The sequence below is a fragment of the Papaver somniferum genome, chromosome 4 (genome assembly GCF_003573695.1).
Source record: "Papaver somniferum cultivar HN1 chromosome 4, ASM357369v1, whole genome shotgun sequence".
NCBI lineage: Eukaryota > Viridiplantae > Streptophyta > Magnoliopsida > Ranunculales > Papaveraceae > Papaver > Papaver somniferum.
The window spans coordinates 22,661,424-22,679,551 of record NC_039361.1 but is presented as its reverse complement, the minus strand read 5'-3'; the positions used below and the strand labels follow the sequence as shown (position 1 = coordinate 22,679,551).

The 18,128-nt window shown below is 38.2% G+C and overlaps 1 protein-coding gene, 1 non-coding gene and 1 pseudogene across 2 annotated transcripts; 1 reads left to right on the top strand and 2 right to left on the bottom strand.

Moving 5' to 3' along the window:
* Positions 1 to 786: 786 nt before the first annotated feature.
* On the top strand, positions 787 to 1,161 carry LOC113272168 (nuclear transcription factor Y subunit C-1-like). Its single transcript, XM_026522057.1, has one exon. It carries the CDS (start codon positions 787 to 789, stop codon positions 1,159 to 1,161), a length of 375 nt encoding a protein of 124 aa, XP_026377842.1.
* A 292-nt stretch (positions 1,162 to 1,453) lies between these two features.
* Positions 1,454 to 8,893, bottom strand: LOC113272167 (annotated as a pseudogene).
* On the bottom strand, positions 8,415 to 8,486 carry TRNAQ-CUG. The gene has a single exon. It is a non-coding gene; the product is annotated as a tRNA-Gln (tRNA).
* Positions 8,894 to 18,128: the final 9,235 nt, after the last annotated feature.

Genomic DNA, 18,128 nt, shown 5'->3' with positions numbered 1-18,128 from the left:
GTGGTGGTAATCGGTGGTTGGTGGTGGTGGTAATCGGCGGTAGTGGGCGGCGGTGGTGGTAATCGGTGGTTGGTGGTGGTGATAATCGGAGGTGGTGGTGGTGGTAATCGGCGATGGTGGGAGGTGGTGGTGGGAGGAGGTGGCGGTTATATATATATATGGTTATTGGGTTGGTTTTAAATTAAATTAGGTTAAGGATAGGTTAGTCATTTCAATGCTTTAGGAAACCCCTTATAGCTATAGGGAAGGTGGCCTAATAAAACCATGGTCCCTTCAAAAAAAACCATGGTCCCTGGAAAATCGTTCCTAAAATCAGTCATGACATTTGATATCGATTTGTTTTAATTAACTGAAGTTATAGTGATGTGATCCAGGCCGGCTAATTTTGGCTCCTAAGTTTGTCATTGAGAGTTTAGGCAGTGCCGAGAGTACTCAATGCGTGATCGACTGTCGGCGTTCATCCGGTCATTGCTTTAGACAATTTCTCAATAAGATCTCAAAGAAAGAAAAAAAATCCAAAGTAAGAGTTTAAGTATGGATTATTTATATGCCACTACTGCCGGCCATGAAATTAGCAGGCCAAGCCGGCTATCAATTACACAAACTTATTCAACCCACATTTCTCTTCCGACCATAGCTTATATATAACTGAATTTTCATCACTATAATAAAATCAAATTCGGTAAGCTATTAGAAATAAATTTAATTTTTTTTTTTTAAGTTTTGTAATTTTCTTATTCAATCGAACATATTCACCATCTTTTTAGCTTTGTGTGATACCGAATAATGAGACAACCAGGTGTATATTCAGGAATGCTTTCCGGTGGTATATCCGGTAAGACAGGTCCACATTCTTTACCATTAGCAAGAATAAAGAAGATAATGAAGAAATCTGGGGATGACGTAAAAATGATATCAGGTGAAGCACCAATTTTGTTTTCAAAAGCTTGTGAACTATTTATAGAAGAAATAACAGTCAGGTCATGGATGAAGACACTTCAAGGCAAGGGAAGAACATTACATAAAGAGGACGTTGCATCTGCCGTGATTGAAACTGATATATTCGACTTCCTTGTCGACACTGTGGTTCCAGATCAAAGTTCTGCCAAGAGCAGTGATGGTGAGAATCATAAGAGGATCATTCCTAAAACTACAAGTTAGATGCGGGTTTGCTCGGTAAGGATGCCTCGTGCATGAGCTGATCTTGCATATAGCGTTACAAGCAGTGTGCATCCTGTGTAAATCTTGATTGTTTTTGCTTTGGCCTTTGTTCATGAAGATTGTATGCAATGAACTTATATTTATTCCAGTGCTTGTAGTTATGAAAGCCCCTCCCAGACTCTCAAATTAGTGACATGCCAATGGCAACGCTGATCACGACTCTAGAAATCCATGTATATTACATTGTTGGAAGAATTAACTTACAGTAACTACATCGTCCCGACATAAATCTTCAAGGTTTGCAGTATTGAATTTTTTCCGTTTTAGATTGGTTGAACTCTTGCAACCCTCTATAAAGTTTACTGAGCAGTTGGATGCAGATACGAGGAGATGTGCAGGGTCCACACATTAGATAAATAACATTATCTAGAGGCCTCATGTAGATGCCATCTTCTCGGAGCACTACAAGAAACTTAATATATTGCAGCATCCAATGGCTATGGCATAAGCCCCTACTAGTGTCGCGATAACCTATGTAGCAAGACGTCTTTTGCTGCACCCAATCTTTATTGCTGCAACAAGTGATTATACTTTTTTGCCACACTCATTGTTACAGTTGTGTGACAAAAATTTCATTTTGCAGCAGTAAATTATAGCTTTTAGCTGCAGCTGAAAAGTACTGACTAGAAAATTTGCTTTTGCAACACCTATATTGAAGGTGTAGCAATATATGGTGTAGCAATAGCTAGATTTTCTTGTAGTGGAGGTTGCGTACAAGTGAAATGGTATATGTAGAAGCATATCCAACATCACTGCCTTGTGCTTCGAGTTCTAGGGCGACAAGAGTTCCCAACATTATCACTCTTTTAACCCCAGGATGTGATGATATCTGGCTCACAAGCTCCGCATCCCATAACTCTCTCATCTGATTCCCTTCACTGGTAATATTGAAGTTTATCAAAGGATCTTTAAACCATTGAATTGCTTTGACAGCTGCTGTGCAACCCATAGCATGTGCAGTGTAAGAGTGCCCATGCAAAAGGGCCATCAACTTGGAGTCCCCTTTAAATGCATCAAAAACAGCATCTGAGGCCAATGTGGCAGATAACGGTATAATCCCACCAGTCATCAGCTTCTCGTAGCACGCTATATCTGGTAAACAACCAAGTAACTGCTGGGGACTCGATTCCAAGGCGCCAAAAACCAGTAAAAACCTCGTCGAATATAACAGGGATGCATCGACTTTGACACTCATTAACAAGTATTCTTTGAAAAAGTGGATCAATCATATGCATCCCACCACCAGCATGTATGAATGGCTCGAGTATTAGCGCTACAATATGCACGGAACCTCCAGATTCTGAAAGATGCGATAGTTGTTCGATAATATATGCTGAATAACTTCTACCAATATATGAAACATCCCGTGCCTGCCTGACGAAACAGCTCATTGCGCGAGCTGAAGGACATGTTTTCAGGTTTACGTTTGTCAATTTGCAGTCCTTTAGGTAAAGATAAATTCCAGCTGCTGCTGATGGAATTTATATGGTTGGAGGGTCCAGAAAAACTTGTCATGATACCAGAGTGCCTACAACTATTCCTTGGGTGTATTTAGCTTTTAGTAAAATTAGTTAGCCGTTTTTACTTCAGTTAATTCTGTTGTAAGTTTTACTTGTACGGATTCAATCCTAGCACGCGTGCAGTCCGTGATGTTTAGGGTTTCGTCTAGTCCCTTTCTCTTAAATAACCTGTACCTGAAACGCAGTTAGGGGGATGAAGATTAAGTTAATAAAGGCAGTACAGTGGTACTGAGTTACTTGAATGCTTAGAGTACCATCTCATCTTCTTTATTACCTCATAGAATAACTCAGTACATCACATTTGGTATCACCCAGTCGATTCCTCTCTCTTTTTCTACGCCATGACTGGTCCAACTACCAAAGATGTAGACACCACCGCCCGTGAACTATCTCAACTGATGAAGAATCTCACAGATCTACACACCCTTGATGCAGCTGAGCGTAAGGAAGCTGCTCTACGACAAGATACCTTACTTGCTTCTTTGGTTAAAATCTCTGAGGAAAACCAAGCTAAGTTTAACGCACTTATTCAAGTTCTATCTAAAACACCACCAGATCCACCTGAACCTAATTCTGAACAAGCTTCAAATAACACCCATCGAAAAAATCCTGTCAATACCTTCTCTAAATTTCCTAAACTAGACTTCCCTAGATTTACTGGTGAAAATCCTCGTAGCTGGATTCGCAAGTGTGAACGATTCTTTCAGATCCACTCAACTCCTGATGAGCAGAAAACTGAAATTGCTTCTTTATACTTGGATCGAAAAGCTGATTCATGGTTTCTGGATTTCCTTACTGGTAAACAATTCATCTCTTGGCCTGTTTTTGTAGAAGCTAGTTGTAATCGTTTTGAGGATCTAGCAAATGATAATTACGTGGGTTGTTTCAATAAGTTATCTCATCTTACTTCTGTTGAAGAATATTTTGAGCAATTTGAGAAGTTAAACGCATTAATGTTGAGTAAACATCCTCACCTTACTGATGACTACTTTGTGTTGAGCTTTATTAGTGGGTTAAAAGATATTTTGAAGAGATCTGTGCAGATGCACAAACCTACCACCCTCGCTCAAGCATTTTATTTGGCTAGACTACAAGAACTAGCTCTTTCATCACAATCCTCAACCTCAAAACCCACTTCATATAAACCAACACCCACCACTTTCACTTACTCCAAATTTACACCACCAAAAACACCTACAGTTCCTTCCACAATGGGTGCTTCTTCATCTACACCTATCCCTCAAACTTCTACACCCCCACCTAAAACCCCTTATATACCACCCATAAGAAGACTCAATTATGAGCAAATGAGTAAAAGAAGAGCACAAGGCCTTTGCTTCAATTGTGATGATAAATACCAACCAGGCCATAGATGTAAATCCCAACAATTATTTATGATGGTAGCTGATCATGAAGCCGATGAGCTAGAACTTTCTCCTCCTCAAGACGATGTGCTAGAACTCTCAATTGGTTGAATCAGATATGGAGATTTCTCTCCATGCCTTTACCGGCAATGTCAATCCTGACACCATTAGGATCTCAGGATTCATTAAAAAAAGAGCCATCACAGTGTTAGTGGACACAGGTAGTACTCATAGTTTTATTGATACTGCTCTAGCCACTCAATTGGGCTGTGAAGTTCAACCAACTGCTCACATGTTGGTCACTGTGGCCAATGGATCTAAGATCACAAGTACTGGGATCTTTCCACAACTACAGTGGACAATGCAACAACAACAATTTGCTACATATTTAAGATTAATCCCTTTGGGAGGGTGTGATATAGTTTTGGGTGTTGATTGGTTGAGAACTCTTGGTGATGTCACTTTTAATCTGTCCAAGCTATCTATTTCTTTTCTTCACAAGGGTCAAGTAATAACTCTGCAAGGTACTTCTACTAAACCCACACTCATGCTACTTTGTGGTAATGCTATGAAAAATTTTATCAAGAAAAATACTCCATCTCTTGTAGGCCAATTCTTTTCTATTACAATGAGTGATCCACTTGCTACAATACCTACACCAATTCAAGAGTTGCTCAATAACTTTTCTGATGTTTTTGAGGAACCAACACAATTACCACCACCAAGAATTGTAGACCGTCAAATCACTCTTAGACCAGATTCCCAACCTGTCAATCTCAGACCCTATAAATTCCCATCTATACACAAGTCAGTGGTGGAGTCCTTAGTACAAGAAATGTTAAAAATGGGATTATTCAAGATAGTCATATCCCTTTTGATTCACTCATTCCTAGTGAAGAAGAAAGACAACACTTGGAGGTTTTGTGTTGATTTTAGAAAGTTAAATTCCATAACTATCAAGGATAAGTTCCCTATACCTGTCATTGATGAGTTATTGGATGAATTACATGGATCCAGAATATTTACTAAGTTGTATTTAAGGGCAGGGTATCACCAAATTAGGGTTCATGCACCTGATATACATAAGACAGCCTTCAGAACCCATCATGGACATTATGAGTTCAAAGTTATGCCATTTGGCCTCACAAATGCACGTTCCATCTTTCAGGCACTTATGAACTTTGTATTTGGTCCCTATTTGAGAAAATTTGTTCTTGGGTTCTTTGATGACATATTGATCTATAGCTCCAACATCCAAGAACATGTTCAACATCTCTCCTTGGTTCTTTCCTTGCTCAGGGAACACAAGTTATTTGTCAAATTTTCTAAATGTTGTTTTTCTCAAGACTCTCTAGAGTACTTAGGCCACATTTATTACTTCCAATGGAGTGGCTGCTGATCCTGAGAAAATTGCTTGTATGAAGTCTTGGCCTATTCCTACTACTCTTAAATAGTTAAGAGGTTTCTTAGGCCTCACAAGATATTATAGAAAGTTTTTGAAGGGTTATGGTAATATCAGTAAACCTCTCACAGATTTATTGAGGAAGAATTCCTTCTTGTGGTCTCAATCAGCTGAAGATGCTTTCAACACCCTTAAACAGGACATGTGCACCACTCCTTTCCTTGCCCTTCCTGACTTCACCAAAACTTTGTAGTAGAAACTGATGCATGTTCTAGAGGCATTGGTGATGTTCTCATGCAAGATGGTAGAGAAATTGCCTTCTACAACAAACCCTTAGGGCCAAAGACTTTAGGGCTATCCACTTATGAAAAGAAGTTACTGGCTGTGGTTAATGCAGTGACCAAATGGAGACACTATCTCACTGGTCACCATTTCATCATCAACACTGACCAGCAGAGCATTAGATACTTTATGGAGCAGAAGATTACCACTTTACTGCAACAAGAATGGCTCATCAAGATTTTGGGATTTGACTACACAATTCATTACAAGAAGGGGTTGGATAACAAAGCTGCAGATGCTCTTTCCAGACTTCCTCATACTGATTCCATACCAACTTGCAGTGCTATGGCCTTATCTGCTCCAGCTTGGACTCAAGATATTATCAATAGTTACACCAATGATGCAGTGGCCTCTTCTCTTATTCCACAGCTCTTGGTTAACCCCTCTGTAGTCCCTAATTTCACCTACTTGGAGGGCATCCTCAGATTCAAGGGGGGAATTTATGTGGGTACCAACTCTAACTTGAGGCAACACCTTTTGCACTCTATTCATTCATCTGTCATTGGGGGTCATTCTGGTATTTATGGTAGTTATGTTAGAGCTAAAACATACTTTTACTAGAAGGGCTTAAAGCAAGACAACTTGATGTTGGTCAGCCAGTGTGAAACTTGCCAACAAAACAAACTTGATCATCAACACCCTGCTGGACTCTTACAGCCACTTCCAGTCCCTAATCAGGATTGGAAGCATATTAGCATGTATTTCATTTGAGGGCCTTCCTAAGTCACAGAACAAAGATGTTATAATGGTGGTACTGGACAGGTTCACCAAGTATAGTCATTTTATTGGCCTTACTCATCCATACACAGCTATCACAGTGGCTCAAGAGTTTTTGAATACTATCTTTAAGCTGCATGGACTTCCAACTTCTATTGTTTCTGACAGGGACAAGGTTTTTACAAGCAGGTTTTGGCAAGAACTTTTCAGAACTTTGGGCACTCATCTTTCATGAGTACAGCTTATCACCCTCAGTCAGATGGCCAATCTGAAAGAGTTAATGCTTGATTAGAAGTCTACCTGAGATGCATGACAAGCCATAAGCCAAAATAATGGTTTCAGTGGCTTCCATTGGTTGAATGGTGGTACAACACCAAATATCACACCAGCTTGAAGATGTCTTCATTTCAAGCACTATATGGGTATGTACCACCTCATTTGGTTTTTCCTACAACATCTAATACTTCTGTAGCTTCTGTAGAAGAATATTTACAAAGAAGGGATGATGTTTTAGACATTCTTAAAGAGACTTTGCGTAAAGCACAAGAAAGAATGAAGTGGTTTGCTGACAAGAAAAGAACAGATAGGTCATTCCTTGTGGGTGATCTTGTTTATTTGAAGTTGCAGCCTTATAGACAGACTTCTATGGCACTGCGCAAGAACTTCAAGTTATCTGCCAGATATTATGGGCCTTTTCCTGTGCTGCAAAGAATTGGTGAAGTTGCTTACAAACTACAGCTGCCCCCAAACTCCAAGATACACCCAGTGTTCCATGTGTCCCAGTTGAAAAAGAAAATAGGCGCCTCTGCCACTACTGCTCCTACACTGCCATTGGTGGACTCAGAGGGTGAAATCATACTCAAACCAATTGCCACCTTGAACTCACGCCAGATTTTTCGACAGGGAACGGCAGTGCAACAACTGTTGATTCAATGGTATCACACTACGCGGCTGATGCTACTTGGGAGGAATTATCGCATGTCAAAGCACACTTTCCACACTACCATCCTTGAGGACAAGGATATTCAGAAGGGGGAGTATTGTCATGATACCAGAGTGCCTACAACTATTCCTTGGGTGTATTTAGCTTTTAGTAAAATTACTTAGTCGTTTTTACTTCAGTTAATTCTGCTGTAAGTTTTACTTGTACGGATTCCATCCTAGCACACATGCAGTCTGTGATGTTTAGGGTTTCGTCTAGTGCCTTTCTCTTAAATAGCCTGTACCTGAAACGCAGTTAGGGGATGAAGATTAAGTTAATGAAGGCAGTACCGTGGTACTGAGTTACTTGAATGCTTAGAGTACCATCTCATCTTCTTTATTACCTCATAGAATAACTCAGTACATCACAAAACTCCCCTTCCTCTGTACCATGGTTGCTAGAGAAAGCCTGTATATGATGAGGGGGCCTGTGCTTCCATGGCACCCAATGTATCACCATGTTAAGATCCATTAAGAGCTAGGACCTTAAACTCTAAATGTTTTTCAGCCAAGTTACCATTGCACAAATCCGCAAGGATACCATGATCATGTAAATAGGATGCGAAAGATTTACCTCTAGTAATAATGATGATGATGATGTTGTAGACAGATGCAGTGATGAATCGGACATATTTTTGTTGTGGGTTTGATTTGATGGATTAGAAAACAGTGACATTTCTCTATTTTCCGCAAAATTCTTCTTACTACATGTCTTCTCATGTGCCCCTCAGTCTCATGAACGTCAAGGGTGTGGTAGTCGGGTAAACAAGATGAGGATACTTTTGAGTTTTATCGCATGTTTTCCACTCTGTATTTGAAATCGGGTTGCTGGATTTCATTAAAAAAGACAAAAAAATTTTAAAAATGAGGTTCTACCGAGACTTGAACTCGGGTTACTGGATTCAGAGTCCAATGTCCTGACCACTAGACCATAGAACCATTTTGGTTGTCTAAAAACTGAATTCATGGAAATGTAATAGGTAGTAGTAGTATGGTGTGAAATTAAGTGAAGACAGATACATCTACTCCTTCACGCCATCACGCTTCCGTTCTTGGTATCATGGGAGTCTATAATATATTGCATTTGAATTTCATAATGAGAGAGGGAAAATCCTCAAATAACCAGCATTCAAACTTTATGATGTAACTTTATTTCAATGGATGAGGTAGATGATAAATTTGAAATCCTTGTGTGAGCGTATGGGATGAAATCATCTGCTGGTCACCCCTACCTATATGTCCTACTATGTAGTGTGAACTCCACTTATCACAGTGCTTGCAGTTACTGAAGTCCATACATACATCCATTCCTGTCTTGTATCTTACCTGAATTTATACAAGACCATTGCTTGGATACCATCTAAAAACTAGCTTTTAGAAGTCTAGAAGCGAAATTTTTTAAAGTTAGTTTGGATATATAATTTCATAATGACTTCTAGAAGTAAAAAAGATAAATTTTTTTGTGAAGCAAAAATATTTTGCTTCTGACTTCTAATTCTAGAAAAGCAGAACCAAACGCTCTATAAAATTTATTTTATAAGCTATTAATCTTCACAAAACTGCGGAGCCATAAGTCTTACGACCACTTCCGATAAGCTGTTATATTTGGGAAGATTACAACAAGACAAAAGGGTTTGAAATCTGAAGGTTTCAGTTAGCTGGGCTATCCAGACAACTTTCCAATCAAAATAAATTGACGGATGACGTAAAATGACATTGCAGTCCATCGACTAGTTAACCAAATGTGTAATATACGTAGAAATTAACTTTTAATCTCATATTAGTTGATCTTTAGACACTTTAGTCTTGTCACCCCAAGCATAATACTGGCTAGTCCAAAATTCTCCACTTAGACAATTTAGTCCAAAATTTAGACGAGTCAATCATTTTTTCCAACGATCCAAAAAAATAAATATTTTTTATTACCCGAAATATCCCTGAAATATAATATGTTAGTTTTAGAGGAGAGAAAATCAGATCGGAAATAAAGAAGAAAGAAGAAGAGAGATCGAGAGAAGGAATGAGGCGATGTAGAACTGGGAATTCAGATACGGTTGATTCATCTCGATTTAATTCAAAACAAGCAAGAAGAACCAAAAAAACCATCATCAACAACACTTGTTCTTGAAGAGACTAAAAATCGTGCTAAAAACGTGATGAACACCATCATCAACAACACTTGTTCTTGATGAACATGATCAACAATCTAATGATTTTCGTCATAAAATATGATCCTGAAGATAAGTTTCATCTTCTCTTATCACCTTCGTTCGATCTAGAGTTATTAGTTTAACGTTGTAAGATATAATTTCAATTAAAAATTTCTAGGGTTTTTATAAGAGGCCATAAACTTAAGTTTTGTTTTTATTTACATTTCTTATCTGAAATTATAAAAAAGAAAATTTTAATATTGTTTTAGGTTAGATCTGAGTAATACCATTTTTTTTAATCTCTTGATATGTTTTTTATATTCATAAAACTTTAATCAACAGAGAAATCACATACTTTATCAGTTATATTATTGAAAGAAAGCTTAAGCATATGATCTTAAGCATATGATCTTGAATTCATACTCTTGTATAGATACATATCTTTGTTTGAATCGATGCTCGATTATGTTATTTTTTTGTAGTAGTGTACATTTGTGTACACTGAAATGCTATGTGACGAGTTGTTTTGTTTGAATTCATGCTTTATTTGGCAGATGTGTACATATTTGTACATTGAAGTTCTTTGTGATAAATGCCTGAGTTGCTTTGTTTGAGTAAATGACCTATATTGTTACTTTTTTGTAGATGTGCACATATTTCTACAATGATATTCTCTGTGATGAATGCCTGGCATGTTTTGTGGGTATGAATGCTAGATTTTGTTATTTTTTGCATAAATATGTACATTTTGTACACCGAAATGCTCTCTGATGAATTTATGGCCTATCATGTTGGTATGGATGTTAGGTTTTTGCAGACGTGTACATTTTTGTACACTAGTATGCTATGTGATGAATGGATGACCTGTCTTGTGGGTATGAAAGCTAGAATTTGTTAGGTTTCTGTAAAGGTGTACATGCTTGTACACTAGTATGCTCTGTAGTGATTTATTTTAAGTTTATTTTTTATTTTAAGATTGTCGGAATGATGTTTTAGGCGTACATAGTTGTACACATGTTAATTATTAATGTGCACATAGTTGTACACATGATTATTAATATTAGTGTGGACATAGTTTTACACATACTGATATTTTTTGTGTGAATATTTGTAGTCGAGGAGGAACGTTAGAGATCCCAAGGAAGAACATTTTTCCATGTACATGTTGTACATGATGGAGAGTTTGTATTTGATGTTGCTCGAATCTTTTGCATCATTCAACGATACAATTATTGTAAGTATTAAAGTTATGGTTCTCATTTCTTTTCTTGATATTGTATTTCTTTGTTGTGGAAGTTGTATGGAACTCTAGTATGTTTCAATTTGGTTTGCAACATTGTGATTTGTTAAGAATGGAAACTTCGGTTCGTATTTGCTAGTATGAATTTGTTTTAGCTTATTATTTCAAAATTTTGCTTGATATACATAGTAATTTTCAGTGCAAAGCATGCATGTATTTATGTGTATGTTGTTATTTTGAAAAATACATTCACTTAGGAATGTTAGGGACTTTTTTTTTGTTTATGCTTTGGTTATCTCATATGTTAAAACTTTTGATGTCGATGCTGATTGAACTTTTTGATTGTTTTGGCATTAGATCGTTATTTAGTATACATGTTGATTTATTGTTACCGTCATGTTGATTTATAAAAAGTTATCAAATGAGAAATTTATATGCACTAGTACAGAAATGGCCTTTAGCCACGCCAAATATAAATTTTCCTGTCACGCCTTTTTGGTTTTGGCATGTCTATAGACACACAATTTTCAACGAGTGTGTTCATATAAGTGCTTTCAGCCACGCCAGGGCTACTAGCGTGTCAAAATTTCAACCGTTTAGTCGCGTTAACTTCAAATTTTTGATTGGGCGTGTTTATAGACCAGTCTATGGCCACATTAGGTATTGGGCGTGTTTATAGACCAGTTTATGGCCACATTAGGGAGTTATGGCGTGTCCAAAAGGTTAGTCACGTCATTTAAGGTGTGGTTTTAAAGTTGGTTCACTATACACGCCAGTATATGCGTGTCCATAGTATACGATTGATTGACACACCAAATTCAAAGTGTGGCCAAAAAGTTCTTCTTTGGACACGCCGGTATATGTGTGTCCATAGTGTACGATTTATGCACACGCCAGTATATCGTGTCCATAGTGTAGGATATATATACACGCCAAGTTGAACGTGTGGCCAAAAAGTTCTTCTTTGGACACACTAGTATATGTGTGTCCATAGTGTGCGTTCTAAAGACACACCGGTTTTATAACGTGGCTAAAAAGTTCGTTTTGAAAAAATTAAAAAAAATATTTCCCCCATATTCGAACGCATGACCTCGAAGATTTAGATAACGTACCAATCCACCAAGCTGGCCATCTTTAGATGTTTATGATTAGTGTTTTGAAAATACTAGATTGGTTGAACTACCCAACATTTAAATAAACACGCCAAGTTTAAAGTGTGGCCAAAAAGTTCTTCTTTAGACACGCTAGTATATGTGTGTCCATAGTGTGCGTTCTATAGACACGTTGGTTTTATAGCGTGGCTAAAAAGTTCGTTTTGAAAAAATTAATAAAAATATTTCGCTCATATTCGAACGCATGACCTCGAAGGATTTAGATAAAGTACCAATCCACCAAGATGCCCATCTTTAGATGTTTTTGATTAGTGTTTTGAAAATACTAGATTGGTTGAACTACTCAACATTTAAATAAACACGCCAAGTTGAAAGTGTGGCCAAAAAGTACACTCAAAATCCTCAGGACTAATTCCCTAGCTTTCTCTGGAATAGATTCTGACTTGCATGTTGTGCAAGTTATTGGATTCTCCAAAACTATTTTTGCAAATCTTCTAAACACCTATAATCAAAATTTCTTTGGTAATCCGTTGCATTGGAATGCTATAAATAACTTGGAAGGCTGCAATTTGGTTTCTAAAAGATCCTACTCCTGGACTATGTGTGCTATCAAAATTTCCTCTCAGCTACCACACTGCATTTCTGGTAAGATTTTTCATTGCTCTCTCAAGCATTCCTGTACTAATATGTTATTCTATCTCTATAACTTCAAAGTTTCCTATGCTACCAGTTGGAGTAGTTCATATGAATGCCCAAATAAAACTATTAACCCCATAAAACAATTTCAAACCTTCATGATAACGAGAAAATTTCCAAAGGTGTCTAGTTTTCTTTAGTTATTCCCAAAAATGTTATAAATTACCAAAAATGTTTGAATATGTACCCATTGATTGATATTTTGTACACAATATCAAGAATCCACACCTATAATGTGTACACCTTATACCTTTTTCGGAATTTTTAAAAAACTAGACATTTTTAGTAAATAACTTTCTGTAGAAAACACTTTTCGGCAGAACCCCCTTTCAAATTCCCCCTGCTATTTACTATAGTCACCATATCAAGCTCAAAACCAAAATTAAACACAACAGCCACTCAACCAAGCATAATACAATAACCCAGAACCACATATACATTCAATTGAACATCATTGTCTTTAAAACCAACACTATCAAATCCAAAATCAGCACCACTAGCATTAACTGTTTATCCATGAGAAACATATGCAATATTCACCCAAAAAACATTTACAGGAATAATTACTTTACCATATGGAAGGGGGTGGTTGAATACTGGTCAAGATCCTGGTGCAACCCCAGAGGTCCCCACACCACTTCCAACAACCTTCTTGTTAGCTCCACTCCCTTCTGGTGCGGCACTCCTCCTTGGCACAAAATAATTTCCCCTAGGAGGAGGCATAGGCACTACTACATCCTCAGGAATCTCATTAGAATCAGTTATCTCCCTGGTCCGAAGATTGCAATATCATAAGCATCCTCTGCCAACTGTCGCATCACTGGTGTCAGCATGAAGATATTGGGGAAGACTACCACATCATTGGGGAGACCATGAGTGTCATTCTCCCGAATCTTAGCTTTGCATGGAACTGGTGCAGAATAGAACCCCTGTCTAGCACCACCACAAACCACCTGCTGCTCCCCTACAAGCACCACACCTTCATTAATCACAAACTGGCCTTTGTCAGGATGAACGACATACACCACCCACCCTTCGTCAGCCCCTTGGAGTTGAGGAAGTTGAGGATCCAACGCATAAGCACTGGCACTATCATGCATAACAACCCTATCCTCTTTGACTTTTCCAACACCTCCAGTACCAACTTGCATGTTTGGCTTTGGTTCCTCACTGTTGCTACTACTTATCTCTATTATCTGTCAAATTGGAGAAATTGAGGAATCCCAATCAATAACACCATCACAGTTACTAATAAAGCCAATTATAACTATGAAATTCACTTTCAACACCTTGAACCCAACAATTCTTCCATGATTATCAAAAATCAATACCTGGTTTTCTTGCATATTCATCTTATCCTTCTTTTCCTCTGGTCTACCCATGGATTCCTGATTTGTAGACATGGCTGGGCGATCATTCAGATTTTGATATGCATTATAACCTCGCTTAGACATAGCTTCAACAATTGGAACACTGAAGGGATTTTGCGGAGATGGAATGTGGAAGTTACAGAGTTACAAAATTGGAAATTAAAACTGATTTCTTCCAAACAGGCCTTATGGACGAGAAGACCAACAGTTAACACATCTCACCCATCCTTTTTCAATCCTCGAGATCAATTAGTTGAGATATCGTGGAGGCACATGCCTACTAAGTGCATGCAAAGACCTTTTGAACGCTACCCCAACTTATTGGTCGTTAAGAGGCGGCAGCAAACACTTGGCAGCTATTTGGCAAGCGGACTCTCTAAGTGGGCTACCCTTGACCCGAATTCGAAACCCAGTACGAACCGCAGCTGCCCTCAACTATTTTCGTCAGAGACGGGCTTGAAGTGGAAAGCGGGCTACCCGTCTCTGACCTGACATTTTCCTTTTCTAGACATGCTATTATATGAATGATTGTTCTAGCAGGAAGAGCATTTTTAGCAGGTTGCAATGAAGCCTCCCAACTGGTGCTTCCATCTCCTAGTATGCATAAAACATAAAGACTTAATTAGACCCCAAAGATAAACATCAAAGTTTGGTGACCCACCCGATACTCCCTTAATGGCAGTTCCAAAGAGGGTAAAAGTCTTAATGGGAATTAGGTGTTGAAAATAGGTCTTGATAGGGTAGTGATGGTTATTAGAGTGAAGGGGACACAGATGGCTTTGAATGGGCGTAGTTAACAAAGTGACATAACGGCTAACTAAGCGCCATAAATGGAATTGAATTGGAAAAATGGGGTATTTGAGGGGTTAATTAGCAGAGAGATTACCATTTTTAGAGAGATCTTTAACATAAGAGGAAAGGTTTAGGTTTAGCAAACTAAATTGAGAGTATGGATGATCCTGCCCAGAATTCAACCAATTCCATCGGAAATCTTCCAAATGCACCACCAGTAAAACCTGAATTTACACAAGACAAGTCAATTCTCCCTTCTTTGAGAATAGAGGAATTGCAGCAGTTAAGAGAAGATGCATAGTCTGAAATTGATCATCGGATTCAAGAGCAAACTCGTCAGAGAGAGGCAGAAGAGGCTGTTCAGGAGCGGAAGAAAAGGAGATTTGAGGCTCTGTACAATGCATGGCTACCCAAGTTCTTAGAATGGCAAGAACGGAAGGATGAGGAAAAGGATGAGAAGCAGGCTAAGACCCAAAAGTTTGGCAATCAACAGAAAGTGATTCCGAGGCCTCAGAAGGGTATGAGTATGAAGTGGAGGAAGTGGATACCAGTGACCTAGATTCGGATGCTGCGGAGGACAAGCAAAGGATGAATTATTATCATGATGAGAAGGCGAGAAGGCGATTTGAATATGAACTTGCCAATCCCAAGATTTTTGCTCGCACCATGAGTGTGGGTGAACCTGTTGCAGTGAAGGTGAGCCGTCGAATCGTTGATCTCGATGATGAGTAAAGTGAGGAAGAAAGGGAAGAAGGGGATGAGGATAGTGATGATGAATCATCATCCAGTGGTACTTCTCCTGCACCATCTGATAGCGAGGACTATGGTGAAGAGAGTCTAGATACTGATGAGGATGAACGGTGGTAAGCTCATCAGAGTTATCAGGAAATGCTAGACTTTCAGGCATTGCATAAATCATGAAAAGGATCAACAAGTTTTTTGCAAAACAACTTTTCTGGTAATTTTCCTTCCTTCTACTCTTCCTGATGTTGGTGCGAAAGATGGTAAGTTTCTTTGTATTTTGAAAGTTGATGCGGACGGTTTTGGATTTTCTTTTATTTTGATTTTGTGGGCAAGTAGTAAGATACAGGGAATTTTCTTGTGTTTGGATTGTAAAGTTGAAAGGGGTAGTCGTTGTTTCAAGTTTGTAGTAATGGTTTGTAATGAAAGGGGTTTGGGTTATGGCATTTTGGTGAAGGTATTTTGAGAATATGTAATGGTAGTTGTAATGGTAGTTTAAAGATTTGATATTTTGAGGGTTTGATAGTTGTGTGAACTTGTGGTGCTGATGCGGAAATTAAAAAAACTTGATATAATGCTCAATGAGCTGATAAATGTTAAAGGAATATTTATAGTATTGGACTTGTTTTTGTTATTGTCTTTTTTTTTTTTGTAAATGTACAAACAAGCAATGTTCTTGGTGAATGATTCTAAAATTCCAATGATTCTTAAGTAGAGATGAGTAGGAATGACTGAATTAATGAATTAATAGGGTATATAAAATGCTGTTTAAGATGGTGGGTATTACTCCAGTTTATAAAATGTTGTTGGAGTAAGATTAATTCAAAGACTATTTTAGGCCCAATTACAAAAAAAAAAAATCTATGTGTAAGCCTAATACTATTACTACTAATCCTAGCATGACAGAATATTAATTCAATAATCAGTATACCCAAATCCAAACTCATCCAACATTGATAATACCCATCTGCATACAAAACCCCACCATGATTTAAGAATCAAATTTTTTTCAACAATCCATACATTCATTCTCTAGTTAACAGAAAAATCCAAACAACTACATCATATCACCTGGCTTGTCGCTTAGTCCTTGGAAATGGTTGCTCAGATGCAATCGTTTGAGAAGCAGGGACTGCTGTAGGTGATGGTGCTGGTGGTTTCCTTGCAGTTCTACCCTTAATGTCGTCCCGATAGTAATCATCCCTGAATGTCCTTTGCAGGTCAAGTATATCTACCTTTGGTAATTTATACTCATTCCGACAAATAACTGCCGTACTGAATTCCTCATCGACTTCATCACCAGCATATTTCCAGATTTGGGTAGGTGCACCTAACACAATAGACTTTCTTTTATTTTCCTGGTCTGGCACATAAAATACCTTCTTAGCTTGGGAGGCTACAACGAAAGGATCATCCTGGAGTCCCAACTTATCAAGCTCAACCAAAATGTAGCCAAGTTTGTCTTTTGAGACCCATGCTTTGGTAACCCATTTACACCTGAAAAGTGGCACTTTCAGCGAATGATATGTCAGCACCCATATCTCTTGTAAAACACCATAATAATCCGCCAGATTAAGGGTAATCCCCACTTGTCTAATGTGCGTGTCAATTGCCTCTACGTAAACCCCGCTATTCTGGTTAACGGAACCATCATGAGATTTTGTGCGAAACAGGTATACATTGATGTGATATGCTTCGTATGTCTCTACTTGTGCATTCGGTGGGATTGATAGCCACCTTAAGTCCTGATTGAAGTTTTCCCTAGAGTCTTCCCACTCACTGTCAACCTGAAATACATTATAAGGATTAGCCTCCGTCTCAACGCAAAAGTTACATAGCAAGAGTGGAATTTTCTGCAAACTCTTACCACTTTTTGTAACCATTTGGCGAACTCTTCACGATGTTTTTGATCCAGCTGTCTATCACTCATACCAAGATATTTATCCTTCAAAAAAATCTGGTGTCGGCTGGACAATACAATGATTAATGTCATTATCTTTACAGAAATTCAGACACAGAATCAAAAACTAAATAAAAAATGAAGTTATCTAGTTAGATCTAGTTATACTTACCCAACGTAAGGAGCAACTTCAGGTGAATTCCGCAATACATAGAAATGCGCTTTATCAAACAGATCCTTATCAACACGAGGAAAATTAGGATTTGACATTGGTTTTCCCCTGAAAGAATAAGAATGTTCGCCAATGTCAGATGTGTTGAGTTTTTCTGGTGGAATTCCGATTGTATCATTCGTGCTTTGTTGGTGCTCACTGATAACCTCAATTGTCTCTTCCGCAAGGTTCCCTTCAGCAATGCTTCCTCCAGGTCTATTTCTGTTTCGCACATGCCCTTTTATGACCTTCATGCACCTTTCAAACAGATACATCCATCGAAAGAATACAAGACCACAAATTGGCACTTCCCTGGTAAGATGCACAGTTAAATGAACCATGATGTCGAAAAAGGATGAAGGAAAGTAT